At 35.6% G+C, this 20,520-nt stretch overlaps 2 protein-coding genes across 2 annotated transcripts; one reads left to right on the forward strand and one right to left on the reverse strand.

The window, feature by feature from the left end:
* LOC107620670 lies at nt 649–1,086 on the forward strand. Its single transcript, XM_016322800.1, has one exon. It carries the CDS (start codon nt 649–651, stop codon nt 1,084–1,086), a length of 438 nt encoding a protein of 145 aa, XP_016178286.1.
* LOC107624154 (WAT1-related protein At4g08290) lies at nt 15,228–20,093 on the reverse strand. The gene is made up of 7 exons (XM_016326621.2): nt 19,793–20,093; nt 18,767–18,829; nt 17,890–18,006; nt 16,977–17,220; nt 16,121–16,279; nt 15,876–16,027; nt 15,228–15,727 (listed from the first exon to the last, which is right to left on the reverse strand). Exons 1-7 carry the CDS (start codon nt 19,999–20,001, stop codon nt 15,580–15,582), a joined length of 1,092 nt encoding a protein of 363 aa, XP_016182107.1. The 5' UTR covers nt 20,002–20,093; the 3' UTR covers nt 15,228–15,579.

A 20,520-nucleotide genomic window follows, 5' to 3' on the forward strand; every position in this document is an offset into this window, starting at 1 on the left:
GGGTGTTATTGGTGGTAACTTTACCACTAACGTTGCAAGCTTGCTCCCTTTCCACGTTAATGGTCACGTTAGTGAGACTAACATGGCTCTTCATTGCTTCCTTTGTCCAGAAATCAAACAAACAAGGTGCATCAAATCTTTGTTTCTAGTCATGAGATCATGCATCATCCATATTGTCATTCAATTCATGCATAATTCTCATGAAATCATGTAAAGTTCACAATGTTTGCTTGAATCAAGATGTAAGTGTATATTCACCCAAAACTTTCTTATTTACTAAGAAAATGCATGAAACTACCCTAAAATAGTAAAGAAAAAGGTCAGTGAAACTGGCCAAAATGCCCTGGCATTAGTCATTAACTTTTTAAGGAAGAATATATTCAGCAGATATGGGGTTCCAAGAGCTCTTGTAAGTGATGGAGGGAGTCACTTTTGCAACAAGCATCTTGAGACAATCCTCCTTAAATATGGTATGAAGCACAAAGTGGCAACCCCATACCTCCACAAATCAATGGTCAAGCTGAAATCTCAAACAGAGAGCTCAAGAGAATCCTTGAAAAGATTGTTGGAAACTCAAGAAAAGATTAGTTCAAGAAGCTGGATGATAAATTATGGGCCTATAGGACAGCTTTTAAGACACCTATTGGCATGTCTCCATACCAATTGGTGTTTGGAAAAGCTTGTCACCTACCAGTGGAACTTGAACATAGAGCATTTTGGGCTCTAAAGATGTTGAACTTTGATAATCAAGCTGCTCAGGAAACAAGGCTACTACTACTCAATGAGCTGGAAGAATTCAGAAATCAAGCTTATGAGAATGCTAATATTTATAAGGAAAACACAAAGAAATGGCATGATCAAAAGCTAGCAAGAAGAGAGTTTATAGAAGGCCAAAGAGTGCTACTATACAACTCAAGGCTCAAGTTCTTCCAAGGGAAGCTAAAGTCCAGATGGTCTGGACCTTTCACATTCCTTAAGGTGTCTCCCTATGGTCATGTAGAGCTTATGGAGGACAAGACACAGAGGACCTTTACTATCAATGGCCACAGGCTTAAGCACTACCTGGGGGACTCTTTGGATGAGTAGAGAGTGAGCTACAACCTCAACTAAAGAGGGAGAAATGTCAAGCTAGTGACGTTAAAGAAGTGTTGGTTGGGAGGCACCCTAACAACCATATCCTTTCAATTTCTTGCTTTCTAGAAGTAGTTTATGATTGTTAACCTAGGTAGTTTAATTTTTAGTACATTAGTTGATAGTCATTGGTTTATTCTCTTTTGTTTACTGGAAGTGCAAATATGCTAAACACACTAATTGAGGGTGATTGAGTGGGCTCAGAAACTAGCTAAAAAGCTAAGTTTGGTGTGGCCACTAATCAACTTAATTTAGGCTTACTACTTATTGATTAAATTAACTTTGAAAGTAAGCCCAAAAATTAAGTTTGGTGTGGCCACCACCATAAGAAACTCACACGGCAAGCCCAAGATGGTTTGAGTTTGAAGCATTTAATAAATTGGTGGGTGCATAAAAAGTGATTTTAATGTGTACGAAGGGATTGGAAGAGAAGAAATGTGAAAGAAGTAAATTTATTCCACCCTTATGAACACATTATAATCTAATGATGAAACCAATTTATTAGATGCAATGAGATTAAGTTTGGTCCCCCAAGGGACACTCATCAATTGCATTTTAATTGACTCATAATAGAGGAAATATGAAGAATTCTTTTTGTCATTACTGATGGGGTTTTCGGTCTTCAATTTTAAGATAGGTGGGGCCCACTTGATTGATAATTCACTAGGCAAGGAGTCAAAGTGTACTTTCACCATGGAACCCAACATCTGAAGGAAGCCAAAGGGATGAGGATTGGCGCCTCTTCCCACGCTAGGCGCCACTCCCAAGTGGGAAAACATTTAATTGCTTTTTACTTCCCACCTTCCCCATCCTCCAAACTACCCTTTCTTCTTATAAAAGCCACTTACCCCTCCACTCCCCTCTACACTTCAAACCCAACTTCACACCCAAACCTCTGCACTTCCTCTTCCTTTTGTTCCCTTATCTTTCTATTCTCTTCTACTTGATTAGGGATAATCAAGTCCTAAGTTTGGTATTGTGGAGCAAACCCTTGCTTTGCTCTCCTTTCTTTACTTCTTTCTTCAACTCTTCTTCAACCTTTCAAACCTCTTTTCTCACCCCAATGGCACCACCAAGAGCCTCCTCATCAGAGAAGAGAAACACCAAGGAACCAACCTCCGGATCCTCAAGCTTCAATGAATACAAGTTCCTCTCATCATTCAACCAAAACCCATTTTATGGTTGGGTGAGTGAGAGGAAAATCATTCCAGAGGTGGGCTTCCAACTTGGAAGGAATGAGCATCCAGAGATTAATAGAGAGACCAACAATACAGGATGGGCACTCTTGTGCAATCCACCAAGGAAGGTGGTGGAGAGCTTAGTCAGAGAGTTTTACGCCAATGCAGTGTCACAACCTGGGCAACCTTATGGCTATCTGAGTTATGTTAGGGGGAAAGCTATTGACTATAGCCCCTCCAACATAGATAGGATACTGATGGTGAAGCAAACAAACTTCACCCGGAGCTATGAAGAGAGGATAAAGCAACAAGATCCTGGCTATGAAGAGATTCTGAATGAGATTTGTGTACTGAATGTGCAGTGGATCAATGACAAAGACAAAAAGCCCAACCAACTGAGGAGAAGGGATTTGAGCGCCCAAGCTAGAGGGTGGCTAGATTTTGTAAGAAGGTTTCTCAACCCAACATCCAACACTTCAGAGGTGACATTGGAAAGGGATCTGGGAATGGATGACTGTGACGAGCTTCAAACTCGCGAGTGTTGGGCGTAGTGACAGACGCAAAAGGATCAATGGATCCTATTCCAACATGATCGAGAACCAACAGCTGATTAGCCGTGCGGTGACAGTGCATTTGGACCATTTTCACTGAGAGGACGGGAGGTAGCCATTGACAACGGTGAAACCCAACATACAGCTTGCCATGGAAAGGAGTATGAATGATTGGATGAAGACAATAGGAAAGCAGAAGTTCAGGAGGAACAAAGCATTTTCATACGCTTATCTAAAATTCTCACCAATGAATTACATAAGTATCTCTATCCTATTTTATATTTTATTCATCTTTTAATTATCAATTCTCCATAACCATTTGAATCCGCCTGACTGAGATTTACAAGATGACCATAGCTTGCTTCAAGCCGACAATCTCCATGGGATCGACCCTTACTCACGTAAGGTTTATTACTTGAACGATCCAGTGCACTTGCTGGTTAGTTGTGCGGAGTTGTGACAAAGAGTTGAGATTACAATTGTGCGTACCAAGTTATTGGCGCCATTGAAGATCACAATTTCTTGCCACCAGCCTACATGAGAAGGCTGGAATTTTGGAAGCCTAAAGACACCCAGGCACAAGAAGGATCCTCAAAGAAAAATGGTGATGACTCCTCCTCCAAGAAGAAAGACAAGGGAAAAGGGCCAATGAATTGAAGCTGCTCCAAGAATCAAAGGCTGTTGAGTCCCATGGTTGATAATCTCAAGTTTTTAATTCTGAATTTCTGTTAAGTAGTTTGATAATAGTTGCAGTGTTAGGATAGTTGCTTTAATTTCCTTATGCTTAAGCTGTTTATGAGTCCTTTGTGCTTTGACTTTAATTTTAAAGAAAGAAAATGCAATGTTGTTTAGGTCTCATGATCATCAAATAAAGAAAAGTTTGTTTCCATAAGAGTCTATGGTGAGTTGTGCAAGAATAAGAGTAAAAGAGATTAAGACCAAGTGAGATTATTCAAAACGAAGGGAGAAAGACTTAATGTTCTACTGCTTGGCGTCATGGTGCTGATAAGACTACTATTTGGCTGATTGCCTTCCCATTTTCTCTTGAGGGAAAGGCGAGAGAGTGGTACTACACTCAACCTGAGGCAGTGGTTACTAATTGGGATATGCTCAGGAGAGAGTTCCTAGACAAACACTTTCCGGCTGAAGTTACAGTTAGACTAAGGACAGAGATCTCCTGTATTATCCAAGGAGAGTCAAAAACCCTTTATGAGTACTGGGAACGCCTCAGAAACCCCTTAGATTCATGTTTCCACCACAAGATTGATGAGATGGTGCTGATCAGCTACTTCACACAAGGCATGAAGCCTCAGGATAAGACCACACTAGATACTGCAAGCAATGGCTCTTTGAAGAAGTACAAGACGGCAACAGAAGCGTGGCAGCTGATTGCCGATCTAGCTGAGTCCACTCGGAATGCTAGGCACAGGAACCACCATCCCAAAGCTATTGTAGAGGTTTTCTCTAGCAGTGAGACTACTGCTCTTACACAGGCTATATGTGAGATGACCAACCTACTGAAGCAGATACAGCTAAATCAACAGCAACCTCAGCCTCCCCCATCACAACAAAGTCAACAATTGGTTCCTCAAAGAATTTACGGAATATGTGCTGATTATAGTCATTACACTGATGAGTGTCCACAACTCCAACAAGAAGACAACACCTTGGCAGCTACTCACAACTTCTATGACCGCCCGAATCAAGGATACTATCAACAAGGCGGCAATAATAACCAAGGTGGGAACTATAACCAAGGTTGGCAGGATAACTCCAACCAGGGGTGGAGAGATAATTCTAACCAAGGCTGGAGGGATAATTCCAGCCAAGGATGGAGGGACAACAGAGGAGGCAGAGACAACAATGGAAATCAGAGGTGGGGCAATAACAACAACAATAATAACAGACAGCAGAACCAGAACCAGCCTTACAGAGCACCTCACTTAAGGCAGTCCCAAGCGCCTCAGAACAACCAACAGCAGATCCTTCATATCACTTACCCCTTCCTCTTCTACTGATTAAATGTTTCGTTCTCTTGCACAAGGATAGCAAGACATGCAGAATTCACTTAATTCTACCTTAAACGGTCTGACCTCTACTGTACAAGCGCTTGTCTCACAGATTGGATCAATGAACACTTCCAACAATCAACCTCCAAGCTGCAGTGGAATTTCTTCTCAACCCTTACCCAACCCCAAGGGTGGCATCAATGCCATCACTTTGAGGTCTGGAACCACACTGCAAGAGAGAAATCAGGAGGAGCCAAGCAAACAAGAAAACGCCCCAGTTGAGGACATGGTTGAAGTGGAGGATGTTGAAGAGGAAGATGAAGTACAAGACATGGTTGAAGAAAAAGCAACTCAACCCAAGAATGGTGCACTAGAAGAGGCTAAAGCTACCAGAGACGCCATCCCTATCCCATTTTCGCACCTTGCAAGAAAGCCCAGAAAGCAGATGGAACTCGATCCCAAAATAGTAGAAATCTTCAAAAAGGTTGAGGTAACTGTTCCCCTTTTTTATGTTATTTAGCAAGTACCTAAATATACAAAGTTTCTAAATGATTTGTGCATGCATAAGAATAAGATTAATGAATTAGAAACTATTCCTTTAGGTACTTCCATATCTGCTTTAATGGGGGATATACCTGAAAAATGTAGTGATCCAGGGCCATGCATGGTTAACTGTATCATTAGGGGTGTAATATTTTCTGACTGCATGTATGACTCAGGAGCGTGCGTGAGTATTATGCCTTTGTCTATATATGATGCTTTGAGGCTCCCTCCCTTAAAAAGGTCGGCAGCTCGTTTTGTGTTAGCAGATAAAAGCATTATTACAGTGGTCAGAATTGCTGAGGACGTGCTGGTGAGCATTAAGGGGCTCACATTTTCCATTGACTTCTATATCTTGGAAATGCCCCCTAATGACTCAGGAAGACCGTCATCCATCCTGCTTGGAAGACCATTCCTGAAGACCTCAAAGTTCAAGTTGGATGCCTTCTCAGGGACTTATTCTTTTGAGATAGACGGCCGAGCAGTGAGCTTCAATATGAATGAAGCCATGAAGTACCCTCTAGAAGATCATTCCATCTTCCAGTTTGACATCATTGATGAGACTGTGGCTGAGATCCACCAAGAAGAAGTAGAGAAGATGCACATGGAGCAAGCTATAAGTGTGGGGAAACCCCCTGAACATAATGAGGACACTTTGCCATCATCACTAGCTCCAGATGATCAAGTACCTAGCTATGAGCAAAAATTGGAGTTAAAGCCTCTTCCACCCCACCTCAAGTATGCTTACCTTGAGGACAATCAGAAGCTCCCAATTATCATTGTAAGGGAACTCACTCCCCAACAAGAGGAGCAGCTGCTCAGTGTGATGAGAAGACACAAGAAGGCTATTGGGTGGAGTTTGGCAGATATAGTAGGCATCAGCCCTCAAGTTTGTGAGCACAGGATATTTCTAGAAGAGGGAGCAAGACCTGTCCGCCAACCTCAGAGGCGGCTGAACCCCACTATCTTGGAGGTTGTCAAGAAAGAAGTAACTAGACTGCTGGAAGCTGATATCATCTATCCAATCTCAGATAGCGAATGGGTAAGCCCAGTACAGGTGGGGCCCAAGAAGTCTGGAGTCACTACAGTGAAGAATGAGCAAGGAGAGCTAATAGCAACTAGAGTGCAGAATTCCTGGAGGGTTTGCATTGATTATAGGTGCCTCAAGCAGGCTACTCGTAAGGATCACTATCCCCTGCCATTCATTGATCAAATGCTGGATCGCTTGTCAGGTAAATCACATTACTGCTTTTTAGATGGTTACACAGGCTATTTCCAGATCCATATAGCTCCCGAAGATCAGGAAAAGACTACTTTTATATGTCTCTTTGGAACCTATGCTTACAAGAAGATGCCTTTTGGCTTGTGCAATGCACCAGCTACTTTCCAAAGGTGCATGATGAGTCCTTTCTCTGATCTTATTAAGAGCTGTATGGAAGTTTTCATGGATGATTTTAGCGTATACGGTGATTCCTTTAGCCTTTGCTTGGATAGTTTATCTAGAGTATTAGACAGGTGTGTTAGTTCAAACCTTGTTTTGAATTTTGAAAAGTGTTATTTTATGGTCAAACAAGGTATTGTTCTAGGACACGTTGTTTCTAAGACTGGTATTTCAGTTGATCCAGCAAAGGTAAGTCCGTGAGGGAAGTCCGTTCGTTCCTTGGCCATGCAGGTTTTTACCGGAGATTCATCAAGGACTTTTGTAAGGTAGCACTACCTTTATCCAGACTACTGCAGAAGGATGTTGAGTTCGAGCTAAGTGAGGACTGTATAGAAGCGTTTGATAAGCTGAAGATCGCCTTGACTCAAGCTCCAATTGTGAGAGGACCAGACTGGAGCCAGCCTTTTGAGATTATGTGTGATGCCTCCAACCATGCAGTAGGAGCGGCGCTGGCTCAACGCGCAGGTAAGGATCCTTTTGTAATTGCATATGCTTCAAAGACATTAGACGCTGCTCAGTCTAATTACACTACCACTGAGAAAGAGCTTCTGGCTATTGTTTTTGCTTTGGATAAATTCCGAGCCTACTTACTTGGTACTAAGGTGGTAGTGTACTCAGACCACGCAGCTCTAAAATATTTATTAGCTAAAAAAAGAGTCCAAACCAAGGCTAATACATTGGATACTGCTGCTGTAAGAATTTGATTTAGAAATTAAAGATAGGAGTAGTTCTCAGAATTTAGTGGCAGACCACTTGAGTCGCCTTGAGCACATTAAGGATGACTCCACTCCTATCAATGATGCTTTTCCATTGATAGCTTGCATGCAGTATCTGAAGTAGTTCCTTGGTATGCGCCTATAGCTAATTATCTAGTTAGTCATACCTTCCCTCCCAACATTACTAAGCATCAAAGGGACAAACTAAACTTAAAATTGTCTCAAATTCGCATAATAAGAATGAAAAAGTGTTTGCTAGAAGACCTAATGCCAATTTTAGGATCACTAGTTAACGAATTGAATTAATCATGTTCTTGGTAATAAACTAATAATGTTTGCTGACGATTTGTGTAAGTGGGTAAGTGGTTTTATCAAGAGGACTTGAGGTTGAGGGTTGTTTTATTTCCTTCCTTTATCATGCTAACTTTTTTGTTACTAATCAACATTTGACTCACTATCATAGCATGCTTATTATTTCTTTTTGTTGAAGTGCTTGACATATGTATTTTAGGACTGGGTGAACTTATATCAAGAGAAATCGGAACGTTTGATTGGTTTAATGTAAGGTAAGTGTTTTTTTTATAATGTGTTGAATATGTGGATTTAAAGAGGTCTTTTACTGTAAGAATTTCAGTTTGTATTAGCATTGTTCAATCCTTTAGTTATTTTGTGTATATGTTTTTGATTGAGTTTTTTTTGTTTATTCAATAAATCAAATTATATAATCTTTAAGAAAATAAACCCGTGCGATGCACGGACTTACATTTTAATTTAACATGGTAAATCAAAAATAATATTTTATAATCATAAATTTCTCAAGTTTAGTATAACACTATTATCGTCATTATATAATAAACGTACTAAATATATTGTTTTATCTTTATTCAAGGTAAAATGCAAATGGAACAATTTGAAGTCTATAATATTCTTGAACCATAAGAAAAGAGACCTAAAAAAATAAGAACATGTATAATTGTAATAGTAGCATGTCAATTTAAACTAAACTTTATATCATAAGACTAATGAAAATTTATCGACAACCTAGTATTTTACTAACCTCATTAGAAAAGCAGTTGACATATGATGTTGTGCTCCATGTTACATATTTTATTTCAAGTCTGAAAGTATAGTTAATAAATTAGCTATATCTACGACAAATATTTATACAAAAGTGTAAATCACAACATATTACTAAAATAAAAATACTATTTTTTTACCTAAATATTATTAAAAACTTCGTTGAACACGATATTTGTTGTCGATGACTTTGGATTGCTGTCTTTATTAAGAATTAGAATGTTCAGGTCATTGTGACTCTTAACTCTTGACAAAGCAACGTAAAGTTTCCTATGGGTATACACTAATTTTGGAAAGTAAAGTCCTACATGTGATAATGATTTACCACATAGTGAAATACCTTGGTGTTTTAATATTTTTCTCCTCGTATATGGTATCCTATCAGCCAATAATGTCCAAGTTGCATTCTAAATACAATTTAGTTTGCTAACACTATTAGATATCAATAGCATCACAAACAGTTTTCTCAATTAATGACCAGACCTCATTAATAGCTACAATGAATACACAATAGTCCTATAAAATAGAAAGCATCTTGAAAGTTAGAATATGTAATCCCATTAACTGTCTTAATAAACTCACATGTTGTGCAACTTTTTTGAATAGTTAAAAAAGTTCTCATATAGTAGATATCACCTGTATCTGATGGAACATAGTTTAACCTCCCGATAGAATATCCTCTCTTGCGCGGATGTCATTCTCTTTCTTCTCTATCATAAACAAATTAATTTGAAAACTCAACATCCGTTAAAGTTTGACCTACGTCAAATTTTTTGTTGGCCTCCATCTATGCTAAAAACATCATATCTTTCCCTTTCTCTTAATCCATGATTTTTCTCAAGATTGTCATAGTCTTTAAAGATGATATTTTGCTTTCTAGACAAATAAAAGGTTAATCTCATTACTAAAAGTCATCTTCGATGAATATCATAAGTCAAAGTTCTCCGCACAGCCTCCCGTGCAAACAAATACCTACAATCATAAAATTGTTTGATCTCATAATATGTTTTTTTAAAGTATGCTTTATCTTTCATGTATTTTTAATATTAATGTACTAATAATAATATTTTAAATAAAAAGATAAAAAAATATTTATTCACCGAAAATAATTTTTTCTGAAGGTTTGTTTTAGATACTTTCAATATCAAAACATTGCCTATTTTGCCCAGCGTGCTTCGATAATTTGATGTAGGAGCATATATCTTTATGTTTATGTCATTAATTAAAATAGTCTAGTTTAGCATATATTATTATATTGTGGTATGAGTTAGTCCCACATTATCCAAGTCATGAAGGCTTTTCTTTTTCTCACTAGTATAAATAACTCATGTACCATTTGTTTATGAAATAAAGTTGAATTGATTGAGTTATATATTTAAATAAGCAGTGTGCTTATTTTCCTCTAGGCTCTTTAAGAGTAAGAGGTGCATCCTTGGCTTGGCCAACCAATGTGGGTTCTTGGCTTTTTTTACCACAGTGGGGTTGCTAACCTCGCCAAGATTAGTGAAACAAACGATGTCTCAGCGTCAGTTTGGTATTAGAGCAAGGTCAGTTCATCGCCTTATTCTAGTAAAATTTTTATTTCGTTTGTGGGTACGGGTCTTTAGTACAGTGCTTTCGCTGTTGGTACGAGTCATCGTCAGTGCGGATTGTCTGCTGTAGAGTTTCGGGTAATATTGTTCTTTTATCTTCTTTTGGTGCCTTTACCGTTGGTGATTATCTTAGTGCATTCCCATCATCATCGTGCATCATCATCATCATAACATCGCGTCTAAGCATCAACCTCATTGCATAGTAATAAAAGATGGCTTCAAAGCGGAGAACTACTCAAGAGATTGAAATGGAGGAGTTATGCTGTCAAGTTAAGGAATTGCAAGAGCAACTTACAAAATATGAAGCTGATCAAAATAATAATGGCAAGTAGAGTGATGACAGTTCTTCTAGTAAAGAGGATAATTCAAATCCCTTTCATTATTCTTCTTCGTCTGAAGATTTGTCCACACAAAGAGCACGACACAATACAACTCACAAAGCTAAAGACTTATGAATCCAAATTGATATTTCTGAATTTGAAGGGAGACTCCAACCTGATAATTTCATCGACTGGCTTTACACAGTGAAAAGAGTGTTCGAGTTAAAAGACATTCCAGACAATAAACATGTAAAGCTTGTAGCAATCAAGTTGAAGAAGCATGCATCAAAATGGTGGAAGAACCTCAAGCGTCAGCGAGAAAGAGAAGGAAGAAGAAAGATCAAGACATGGGATAAAATGCGTCGTGAGCTCAAGCGCAAGTTCCTTTCTGAACATTACAGGCAAGACACCTTCATCAAATTTCACAGTTTGAGGCAAAAGTCATTATCTGTAGAAGAATATTGAAGAACTGAAGATTGATGGTTTAGAAGTTATAGTAAACTCTCGTTGCAAGTATAGTTTCTAAACCAAGCAATCAACCTTTCTTACAAACGTTTTGGTTGTCAAAAGTAACAAACCCCTAAATAAATTGATAACCGAAGTATTTAAACCTTGGATCGTCTTCTCAAGGAACTGCAGGGAAGTATGTTCTTATTATTGGTTATGAAGATTGTAAATTGGGGGTTTTGAAAGTAAGAAAGAAGTATGTTGAATGACAAGTAAAATAAATAAATAACTATAAAATAAAACTCTTGGCAAGGTATAAGAATTGGAAGTCCTATCCTTATCAATTGTGATGAGAATTGGATTTTAATCTGACTTTGTTAACCTCTAACTATGAAGGTAAATCAAGTGGATTAATTAGCTTAATCCTCAGGTCCTAGTCAAATCCTATGGAAAGACTAGAGTTATTGGAGCAACTCCCAATATCAACAACTGCTTTATTTGACAGCTCAAGCGTTACCAATTACTTAATCCAAACCAAAAGGGAAAAAATATCTAAATTAAATTAAAAGCATCAATATAAATAAAGCAAGGCAATCTTAAATATGAAATACCTCAAATAATATTAATTAAGAAAATCATAACATGAATGTAGCATAAGCCAAATTGAAAAGATAAATAATAATTAAAAGTATATAATAAAATTAGAAAATAAATAAGAGGAACATTGAACCTGTGATGAAGAAGAAATAATCTTAAATCCTAAAACTAAATCCTAAGAGAGAGGAGAGAGTCTCTCTCTCTAAAAACTACATCTAAAACTAAAATTATGAATTATGAAAGCATGATTATGAATGGATGCATTCCCCCACTTTATAGCCTCTAATCTGTGTGTTCTGGGCTGAAAACTAGGTTAAAAACAGCTCAGAAATCACTCCCAGCGGTTTCTGTTACGTTCAGGTCGCGGGAAAGTGACGCGGAGGCGTCGTCCACGCGTTCGCGCGGATTGCAATTCGCAGATATGACGCGGGCGCATCATTCACGCGTTCGCGTCGCCTAACGTCGGGGCAGCTATAAGAAATTATATATCAAATCGAAGCCCCGGACGTTAGCTTTCCAACACAACTGGAACCGCATCATTTGGACCTCTGTAGCTCAAGTTATGACTATTTGAGTGCAGAGAGGTCAGGCTGGACAGCTTTAGCAGTTCCTTCAGTTTCTTGTATTCCTTCCACTTTTGCATGCTTCCTTTCCATCCTCTAAGCCATTCCTGTCCTGTAATCTCTGAAAACACTTAACACACATATCAAGGCATCTAATGGTGATAAGAGAGGATTAATATTAGTAATATAATGGCCAAAGAAGCATGTTTTCAATCATAGCACAAAATCAGGAAGGAAAACATAAAGCATGCGATTAGTATGAATAAATGGGTAAAGAGTTGATAAAAACTACTCAATTAAGCATAAGATAAACCATAAAATAGTGGTTTATCAAATATACAATGGACTTCGAAAAGTTTCTTATGAAGTGTGACATTCAAGAACCTGAAGAACAAACAATTGCTCGTTATCTTAGAAGACTGAACATAGAAATTTCTGATATCATTCACCTGCAACCATATTAGACATTGAATGATGTCATTAGGCTATCATTAAAGATTGAAAAGCACAGAACACAAAGGAGTAACACTCAGTCGCTGAAGGATAAAGAAATTATCCTTGATGTTCAACAAGAAATGAAGACAGGATCTTTTAAAAGCAACAAGGAGCATCGATCATCAGGTAAGAAATACTTCAAATGTCAAGATTTTAGACATATTGCTACTGATTATCCAAACAGAAGGTTATCACTCTTGCCGAGAAAAGGGTTAACGAAGAACCAATCCAGGAGCAAGAGGAGGAAGGTGAGGTTGCCTATGCTATTTTTAGAAGTTCCAGCTGATTGTGGAGAAGTTTTAGTAATTCGTCGAAGCTTGAATACCGCAAGGATAACAGAAGATGAGAGTTGGTGATGTCACAACATCTTTCACACAAGATGTACTATTGAAGAGAAGGTATGCAAAGTCATCATAGATAGCGAAAATTCTGAGAATGTTGTTTTAAATTATATGGTAGACAAGCTAAAGCTTCCAACCGAGTTACATCTTCATCCTTACAAGTTGCATTGATTAAAAAAAGAGAATGAAATTAAAATAATAAAGCGATGCTGTGTCCAATTCTCTATGGGAAGTAAATACAAAAATAAAGTATGGTGTGACATCATCCCAATGGATGCGTGTCACTTATTGTTAGGACGTCCTTGGCAATATGATCGTCGATCTATTCATGATGGTTTTAAAAATACATGTTCCTTTATCAAAGATAGCAAAAAGATCGTATTAACTCTGTTACAACATCTAGATGGTCTAAAGAATCAAGTTGAGCTATGCCTTTTCACATCTTTCAAGACCAAATGCACTCACCAATAGAATCTTTCGCCAATACAAGATAAGCCTTTTTCTACCCAAAGAGGATAATGCATGAGCTCTTTCTAACCCAGGGAGAATGATGCAGGAGCATATATCTTTATGTTTGTGTCGTTAATTAAAGTAGTCTAGTTTAGTATATATTATTATATTGTGTTATGAGTTAGTCTCACATTGTCCAAGATATGAAGGCTTTTCCTTTTCTCACTAGTATAAATAACTCATGTACCATTTGTTGATGAAATGAAGTTGAAATGATTGAGCTATATATTTAAATAAGTAGTGTGCCTATTTTCCTCTAGACTCTGAGAGTAAGAGGTGCATCTTTGGTTTGGTCAATCAAGGTAGGTTCTTGGCTATTTTTACCATAATGGAGTTACTAACCTCGCTAAGATTGGTGAGACAAACGATGTCTCGACGTCATAATTATTAATAATTCGGAAACTTTATCGGTGAGAGTTTTGAAGGTAATTTATTTCGAAGAAAGCAATTTTTGGGAAGCAAGAGAGAAAGAGATGCTTATTAGGTTTGGATAAGCATTATGAAAGGTAGGAATTTTCTAAGAAAGCAAGGTAGATGGAGCATAGGAGAGGGCTCAAACATCAATATTTGGAGGGGTAAATGGGTTATTGGTCTGGATAAGATTCTAAGAAATAGTAACTCAAATTTGGAATCAGTTAAAGAATTGATGATTAGTGGTATTGGTTGGATTGTAGTGTTGCTGAGGGAGGTTTTCCCAGAACCATTGAGGGAGAAAATATTGAGAACTCCAATAAGCAAGATAAAAAGGGAAGACAAGCTTATTTGGCCTCATCAAGCACTGATTTGAATGAATTATGGAAAGACATTTGGAAACTAAAGGCACCTCAAAAAGTCTTCACATGATATATTACCAGTGTTATAACAATCTTTTTAATAGAAAATTAATAATATTCCTAAATGTCAAATTTGCAGGGAAGAATGTGAAAACTACTGAGCAACCCTTGATATTTTGTTAGTGGACAGGTCTAGTGCAGCCCAACAAGAGAATCGGTCAAGTCTTTTGAAATCTGGCTTATGGACCTATTCAAGAGAATTAAACAACACGAAGGGGAAAAAAAAAGAAAGGATGATGAGCGAAGTTGGGTTTGTCTATTTGGGAAATATAGAAGGCAAGGAATCAAGCAACTTTTCAGAATATAACTGCAGGCGCAACAATAGTTATAATCAAAGCAAATATACGAGAAGTTAACTTCAATAATGCAGAACAGACAGAGGAAGCAAAACAAACAAGAAACACCAATAATATAGGAAAAAAGAGGAAGGGTTACCTAGAAACCACTACCAAGGAGATGGACCAAGATTTATGTAGATGTGGCTTTTAGGAAGGAAATAGCGAAAAAATCAATGGCAGCGGTACTCAGGGACAACAATGACAACTGAGAAGATCAGAGCCATTTCAATTATAGCAGCAGAAGCATATGCTATTAGGAATGCCTTAATTTTTGCGAAAAAACATGGAAATGGAGCAGGTAATCTTCAAGATATTCAATGTGTGGATTCACTTGGACTCAACAAATTGCTAAATTGGACTTGTTCAGAAACCAAGATAGCAGGGTTGGAATCTTGCATGGGAGATTCGTTGCTAAATTTTCTTTCTTTGATTTTTACTCCACTGTTGATTGTTCTATTTATAATTTATGGCATAGGACCTCTTCATGAATCAATAAATTATGTTGACAAAATATTACGTTCCAGAAATTACATAGTTGACTTATCATAATAAGTTCAATTCCTTCATTAAAACTTCAGTTAACATCTCAACATAATACTCTTAATCTACTATGTTTCTATTCTTGATACAACTAGAATTTCAAAAGACTAAAATGAAAATAAAATTGCATATTCACTAAACACTTCAACTTTTGTATGATTTAAACAGTACAACAAAACAGTCGATCTAATATTGATAAAGAAACGAAGTCATATTTTTGAACTTAACATGGTTAATATATAATTTGCACACACTAAAACACAACCATCATTCCAAGTGATGAAAACGAAGGGGTGAAGTAACTTTGTCACTTTCCTTCAAAATTATATACTCTCTATTCAGTGTAAGTTCTGTCTTCACTTATTTTTCAGTTGGTGAGGTAATTGGAAGCTGCTGAGTTTCAGTTTCCTTTATTGTTGTTGATGATGTTGTGAGGTCTGTGTAGTCTTTTCCTTTACCCCACACCACAGAGTAAAGCCCTACTGCGATAATAATACCTCCAATAATGCTGAGAGACAGAAACACAATCAATATTTTAGAAACTTAGCACAAATGTATATTTTTTGCTCTGCCATAATATTTTCTAATTTGATGAGCCAAAGAGAGTGGTTTATGCTGGAAACAAAAGAAGAATAACAGAGAAAATGAAAGCATACCTTCCAAGGTGGAGCTGTTCTCCTAGTAGGAAGGATCCCAAAGCAGCAACGATGATCATGCAAAGCGGATTAAAAGACGTTACAAACACTGGTCCTCTGCTTTGCATTACTAACGCTTGTATATAATATGCAATTCCTGAACTCACTATTCCCTGACATTTTCACCAAAATTAACAAGATATTTAATAAGAAATGCATAAAAATGATTGATTAGAATTATGATGAATGAAAATAGTGGTACTAACAGTGTAGAGAGGACCGTAGAGGGTGTAGTTCCAGCCAATTGCCCACGCTTGAGGGCGATGATCTGAAATGAGAGCAACCACTGCACTTTCAAAAGTACCCGCCAAGCATATCAACGATGATAGTGATAGTTCTGCTGGGTACCTTCTCACTGTTATGGACTGTTTTCCACATTCACAACCACATTTTTTTGTATGTTAGAATAATAAGATTTAATAACAATGTATTGACTCATGCTCATATTACACGTACACTAAAATTAGTCATTAAAATTAATTATTAATATAAAATATATTAAAAATAAATTAAAATTAAATTATATATATTTTTTTTGGTGACTATTNTATATAAAATACATGATAACTGATTTTTTATGTGCATATAGCATTTTTAATTGGCTCATTTATAATCTAATTATGTTTCATCAATATTCTAGAATAAGATGCAAAAAGTAATAAAGCGAAAAAAATCATTCTTACATTAATTTGATAAAACTGACTTGTAATTATTATTTTCAATTTTGAGGTGATTATTCTCCTACTTTATTATTTTTGCGCATTCTTTTTCACCTTAAAAAAAATTAAACTTGAGTTATCTCAGCTTGTCTAGAACAAAATAGTTTTAATACTCACTGTCATATATACAAATAAAATAATTTTTATTTAACTAACATTAATTAATTTTAGAATTTATAATTTATAATTTAAAATTAAAGAGTTATGATTTAGAATCTATAATTTAACAAAAAAATAATTGATGTTGGTCGAAAAAATGTGGTTAATAAAAGGATGAGACTAAGAGGCTAATCTTAGTTTTCAGAATTAATTAGGAAGTTAATTATATAATAATTTGATTTACCTGCAAAATGTAGAAACAAGACCAAGCAATACAACCAAGGAATATGAAAAGTGTGCCGGTAATCCAGTTTTTGTGAGAATCAAGAGAGTGAGTTTGAGCATTCTGATGCATCGTGTTTGATGAATGAAACAAGTTGACTGCAGGGCCTTTGTAAAGCGTCATCAGCATAGCCCCTGCAAAAGTTACTAAGGTTCCAAGCAATTTTGCTTGACTCCTTATCTCCTTTATTTTTATGCGCTCGATCCTGATCAAAGATAAATATAATTAAAATAAAGATTTAGCTAACATCTACCTATGTTAAAATTACTAATGAAGAAATTTATTATAGAAAATTGTGTAAAGTTTGATTTTTAATGCAATTGTTGTGCATCTATTAAAACCAAAACATTTAAAATTTTCTAAATATAATAATCTTAAGGATACATGTTTTCTATAGTATGTTCAAATTCTGTTATTAGTACATATTTTCTATAGTATGTAAACGTCATACTCATTTAAAAGTAATATGTGTCGATTCATCATGTATATATGAGTGTCTGCGACAAATTGTTTCATGATTTGGAATTTGGCTTTGCGGCTTTTGTTTTTTGTTTTGGATAAATTACGTTCACTTTTTCGGAGGTCAGTGTAAATTGAGCAATTAGTGAAGAGATGAGAGTAATTTGGATAGAATTTAGAGGGAGTAAGCGAAATTTATTTTGTTAATAAGTAAATAAATGTTTCATGTGTCTGCCTAGCTAAATGCCTAAGATGAAACAGGCCTACGACTATACACCCCAAAAATAACTAAAAAACAAAACAGGGCACAGGCCTGTACCACTATTCATTACGTAATAAGAAATTCAACATGGACATATATACACGCACCTTCATGGTTCGTTAATAGAGAAGTACGTAATTAACTGAATTTTACCTGAGAAGCACTGCAAGCACGAAGGTGACAGAGGGCACGGCGTTCATAACAGCTGATGCAAATGAAGCTGAAGTGTATTGCATCCCCAAGAAAGTGAACCCTTGATCAATCACCGGCCTGAAAAAACGTTCATAATATACACATTTTTTCACATAAAATCACATATCTCAACAAATTAAGTTCATAAGAACAGCTATCTCAATAATTATATTTTTAATATTCTTATTATCAACTTGTACGAATTATCATAAAATTATTTATTTTAAAAATTTAACGTAAGTATTAATTTTATTTGTTCAAATAATTATTTTTTTTTTATTTTGGTGATGGATGATAGGATTTTTCAATATTAGAATCGAATGCATATTCTAAGTTTAATTTTGATTAAAGCTTTAATTTAAAAAAATGGTCTTTGGTTTATATTAGTACTCAAAAGGTTTGTTCTATGGATTATATTTTTGGTTTTTAACTATTAATTCAATAAGTTAAGGATTAATTTATTGTAATGCAAATTAGAATTTTATTTAAGATTTATCTTTAATTAATGAATTATTATATGTATAATATAAGATTCAAAATCTCAATATTTATTTAAGCGAAACAGTGAACTAACTAATAAACCAATCAAAATAGTTGGTTCACTGTTTATATGAAACTCAGCATTCTCACCATAAATTCAATTTATATAAAATCATTAGGGGGAAAATGCATGGTGTAATTACTAAAATTTGATGTGCTAATGAAATAATGAGTCTACGTCAAGTGTCATAACTAATATATATAAAGGGGTTCCATTTATATTTATAATTAATTATTCGTGCATATTAGCGTGTTACATGTCATCATGAATGATAAATAGGTTTTAGATAACAATTACTCTAGAAATCCGAGAGCCACTATCTGGAAGAATACAGAGATTGTCATCTTTGGCCTCACTTTCCTGCAAATAAAAATTACAAATTAAACAAATTAAGTAATCCCTAATTACCAATTAAGAAAACAGAAAAAGAAAAGTAGTAATTACTCATCAGTTTATTATTAAAGTTTACTAGCTTCCTAGAAGAGGTCAAATAATAACCCTAGATACATTATACATACATACATACAATTTTAAAACGAGAGATATATGATTATTTAACATTTAAATTGTTTGTTTATGGACATAAAAGTAAAAACAGAATCCAATAACAATAAAAAGAAAATTGCATATATAATATGAAAAAAGAGTGATGTTTTATTTGCACTCTTTTCCCCACGTTATTTAATTATCATTTAAGAAAACAAATAAGACTATATATAGAGTTTATGAAGTCTACAGTAGTTACTGTGGTTACAATATCCAAATAACTTCAGTAATATTTAAAAAGTGCTACTAAAATTAGGGTCATATTCTTTTAAAGATTAGTAATATTTTTTATTTTTTTAAATTAAAAAATATTGTTAAATAACAAAAATATTACTTTAATTTTTTACAAATTTTTAAGTATTGTTAGAGTTATATAATCACAGCAGTGTAACTATAAACACCACACGCACCATAGTCCATATGTGAACAGAGAAAAACGTAAATCAATAAGATTTCACTAGGTGTGCGAATGGTTATCCTAATATTAAAATTTAGGTGGGTAATTTGAGGTGTAGTATATTTTTACTTTATTGGATCAATTTTAAAGTCTATTTTTCATATTGTTTAAAAAAGTCATTGTCTACTTAATAAAGTCCTAACTTTAATTCTTCTATATTAAAGAAATGGATGTAGATATCTTGACAAAATTAAAAGTTTAAATGTTAAATGAAAATCGTACTAAAATACGAGAATTCGAGAGTTATAAAATATATATAAATATATATATATATTTTCTCTTTTGAAAGTAGCATAGAGTGAGTACTGAGTAATACACACCTTTCAAAAATCAATGCAAAAGGGGCAAGGGAGAATGCAGCTATGGCATTGCGATAAACAATGAACACCAAACGATTCATTCCATAGTTAAGGCTAGCCATGGTGAAGAGGTACGTCCCTGCCATCCCAAATTGCAATCCCACAGTTAGCAAATAAGGCCTTGCCTTATTCATCATCTTACCAAAGCTAGCACCACATAAATTTTCCATCCTACTCTATTTTATTTCCTTTCCCCTTCTACAATGTGAAAAAAAAAAATAGTGTTGGAGATGCATGCATTGCTACGAAATGTGCAAAATGGGCTTCCTTATAAACACCAAATAGCAATAATTAAGACAAAAAACACACGGCACTACTTTGAGCAAGTTGATAAGAATGTGATGCCACTGTGTAAAGTTTGCTTTGCTCACTCTAATCAAATTTCTCATCTCCGATAAAGTTCCCATCCACTAATTATTATTATTTTCATTATCTCTTAATTTTTTTTTTAAAAGGCGATATTGTTTATTGGAGCACCCTGAGATTTGCTTGCTGCCTCATCACCTTCTTCGTGTTTGAATTCGACCGAGTCAGATTACACTTCGGCCTACGTGGCACAATTTTTCATCTACGTACCCATGGATTTTAATTTGCTTCTGGCAATTAGTCTCACATTTTTCACATTCACAGTGTGCTATAATAGAATATGAGGAATGTCCAAGTCAGTCTCTAATAATTTTAATCATAAA

Source organism: Arachis ipaensis, chromosome B10, assembly GCF_000816755.2.
Source record: "Arachis ipaensis cultivar K30076 chromosome B10, Araip1.1, whole genome shotgun sequence".
NCBI lineage: Eukaryota > Viridiplantae > Streptophyta > Magnoliopsida > Fabales > Fabaceae > Arachis > Arachis ipaensis.

What these genes read in the sequence shown, in the direction of transcription:
- LOC107620670 (XM_016322800.1), top strand. Translation starts at nt 649, where the DNA reads ATGTCTCCATACCAATTGGTGTTTGGAAAAGCTTGTCACCTACCAGTG.
- LOC107624154 (XM_016326621.2), bottom strand. Translation starts at nt 20,001, where the DNA reads ATGGAAAATTTATGTGGTGCTAGCTTTGGTAAGATGATGAATAAGGCA. An exon ending in GTGGCTCTCGGATTTCTAGA is followed by an intron (nt 18,007 to 18,766) that starts GTAATTGTTATC and finishes ACGTTTTTTCAG; the next exon opens with GCCGGTGATTGATCAAGGGT. An exon ending in GTGCTTGCAGTGCTTCTCAG is followed by an intron (nt 17,221 to 17,889) that starts GTAAAATTCAGT and finishes ATCTTTGATCAG; the next exon opens with GATCGAGCGCATAAAAATAA.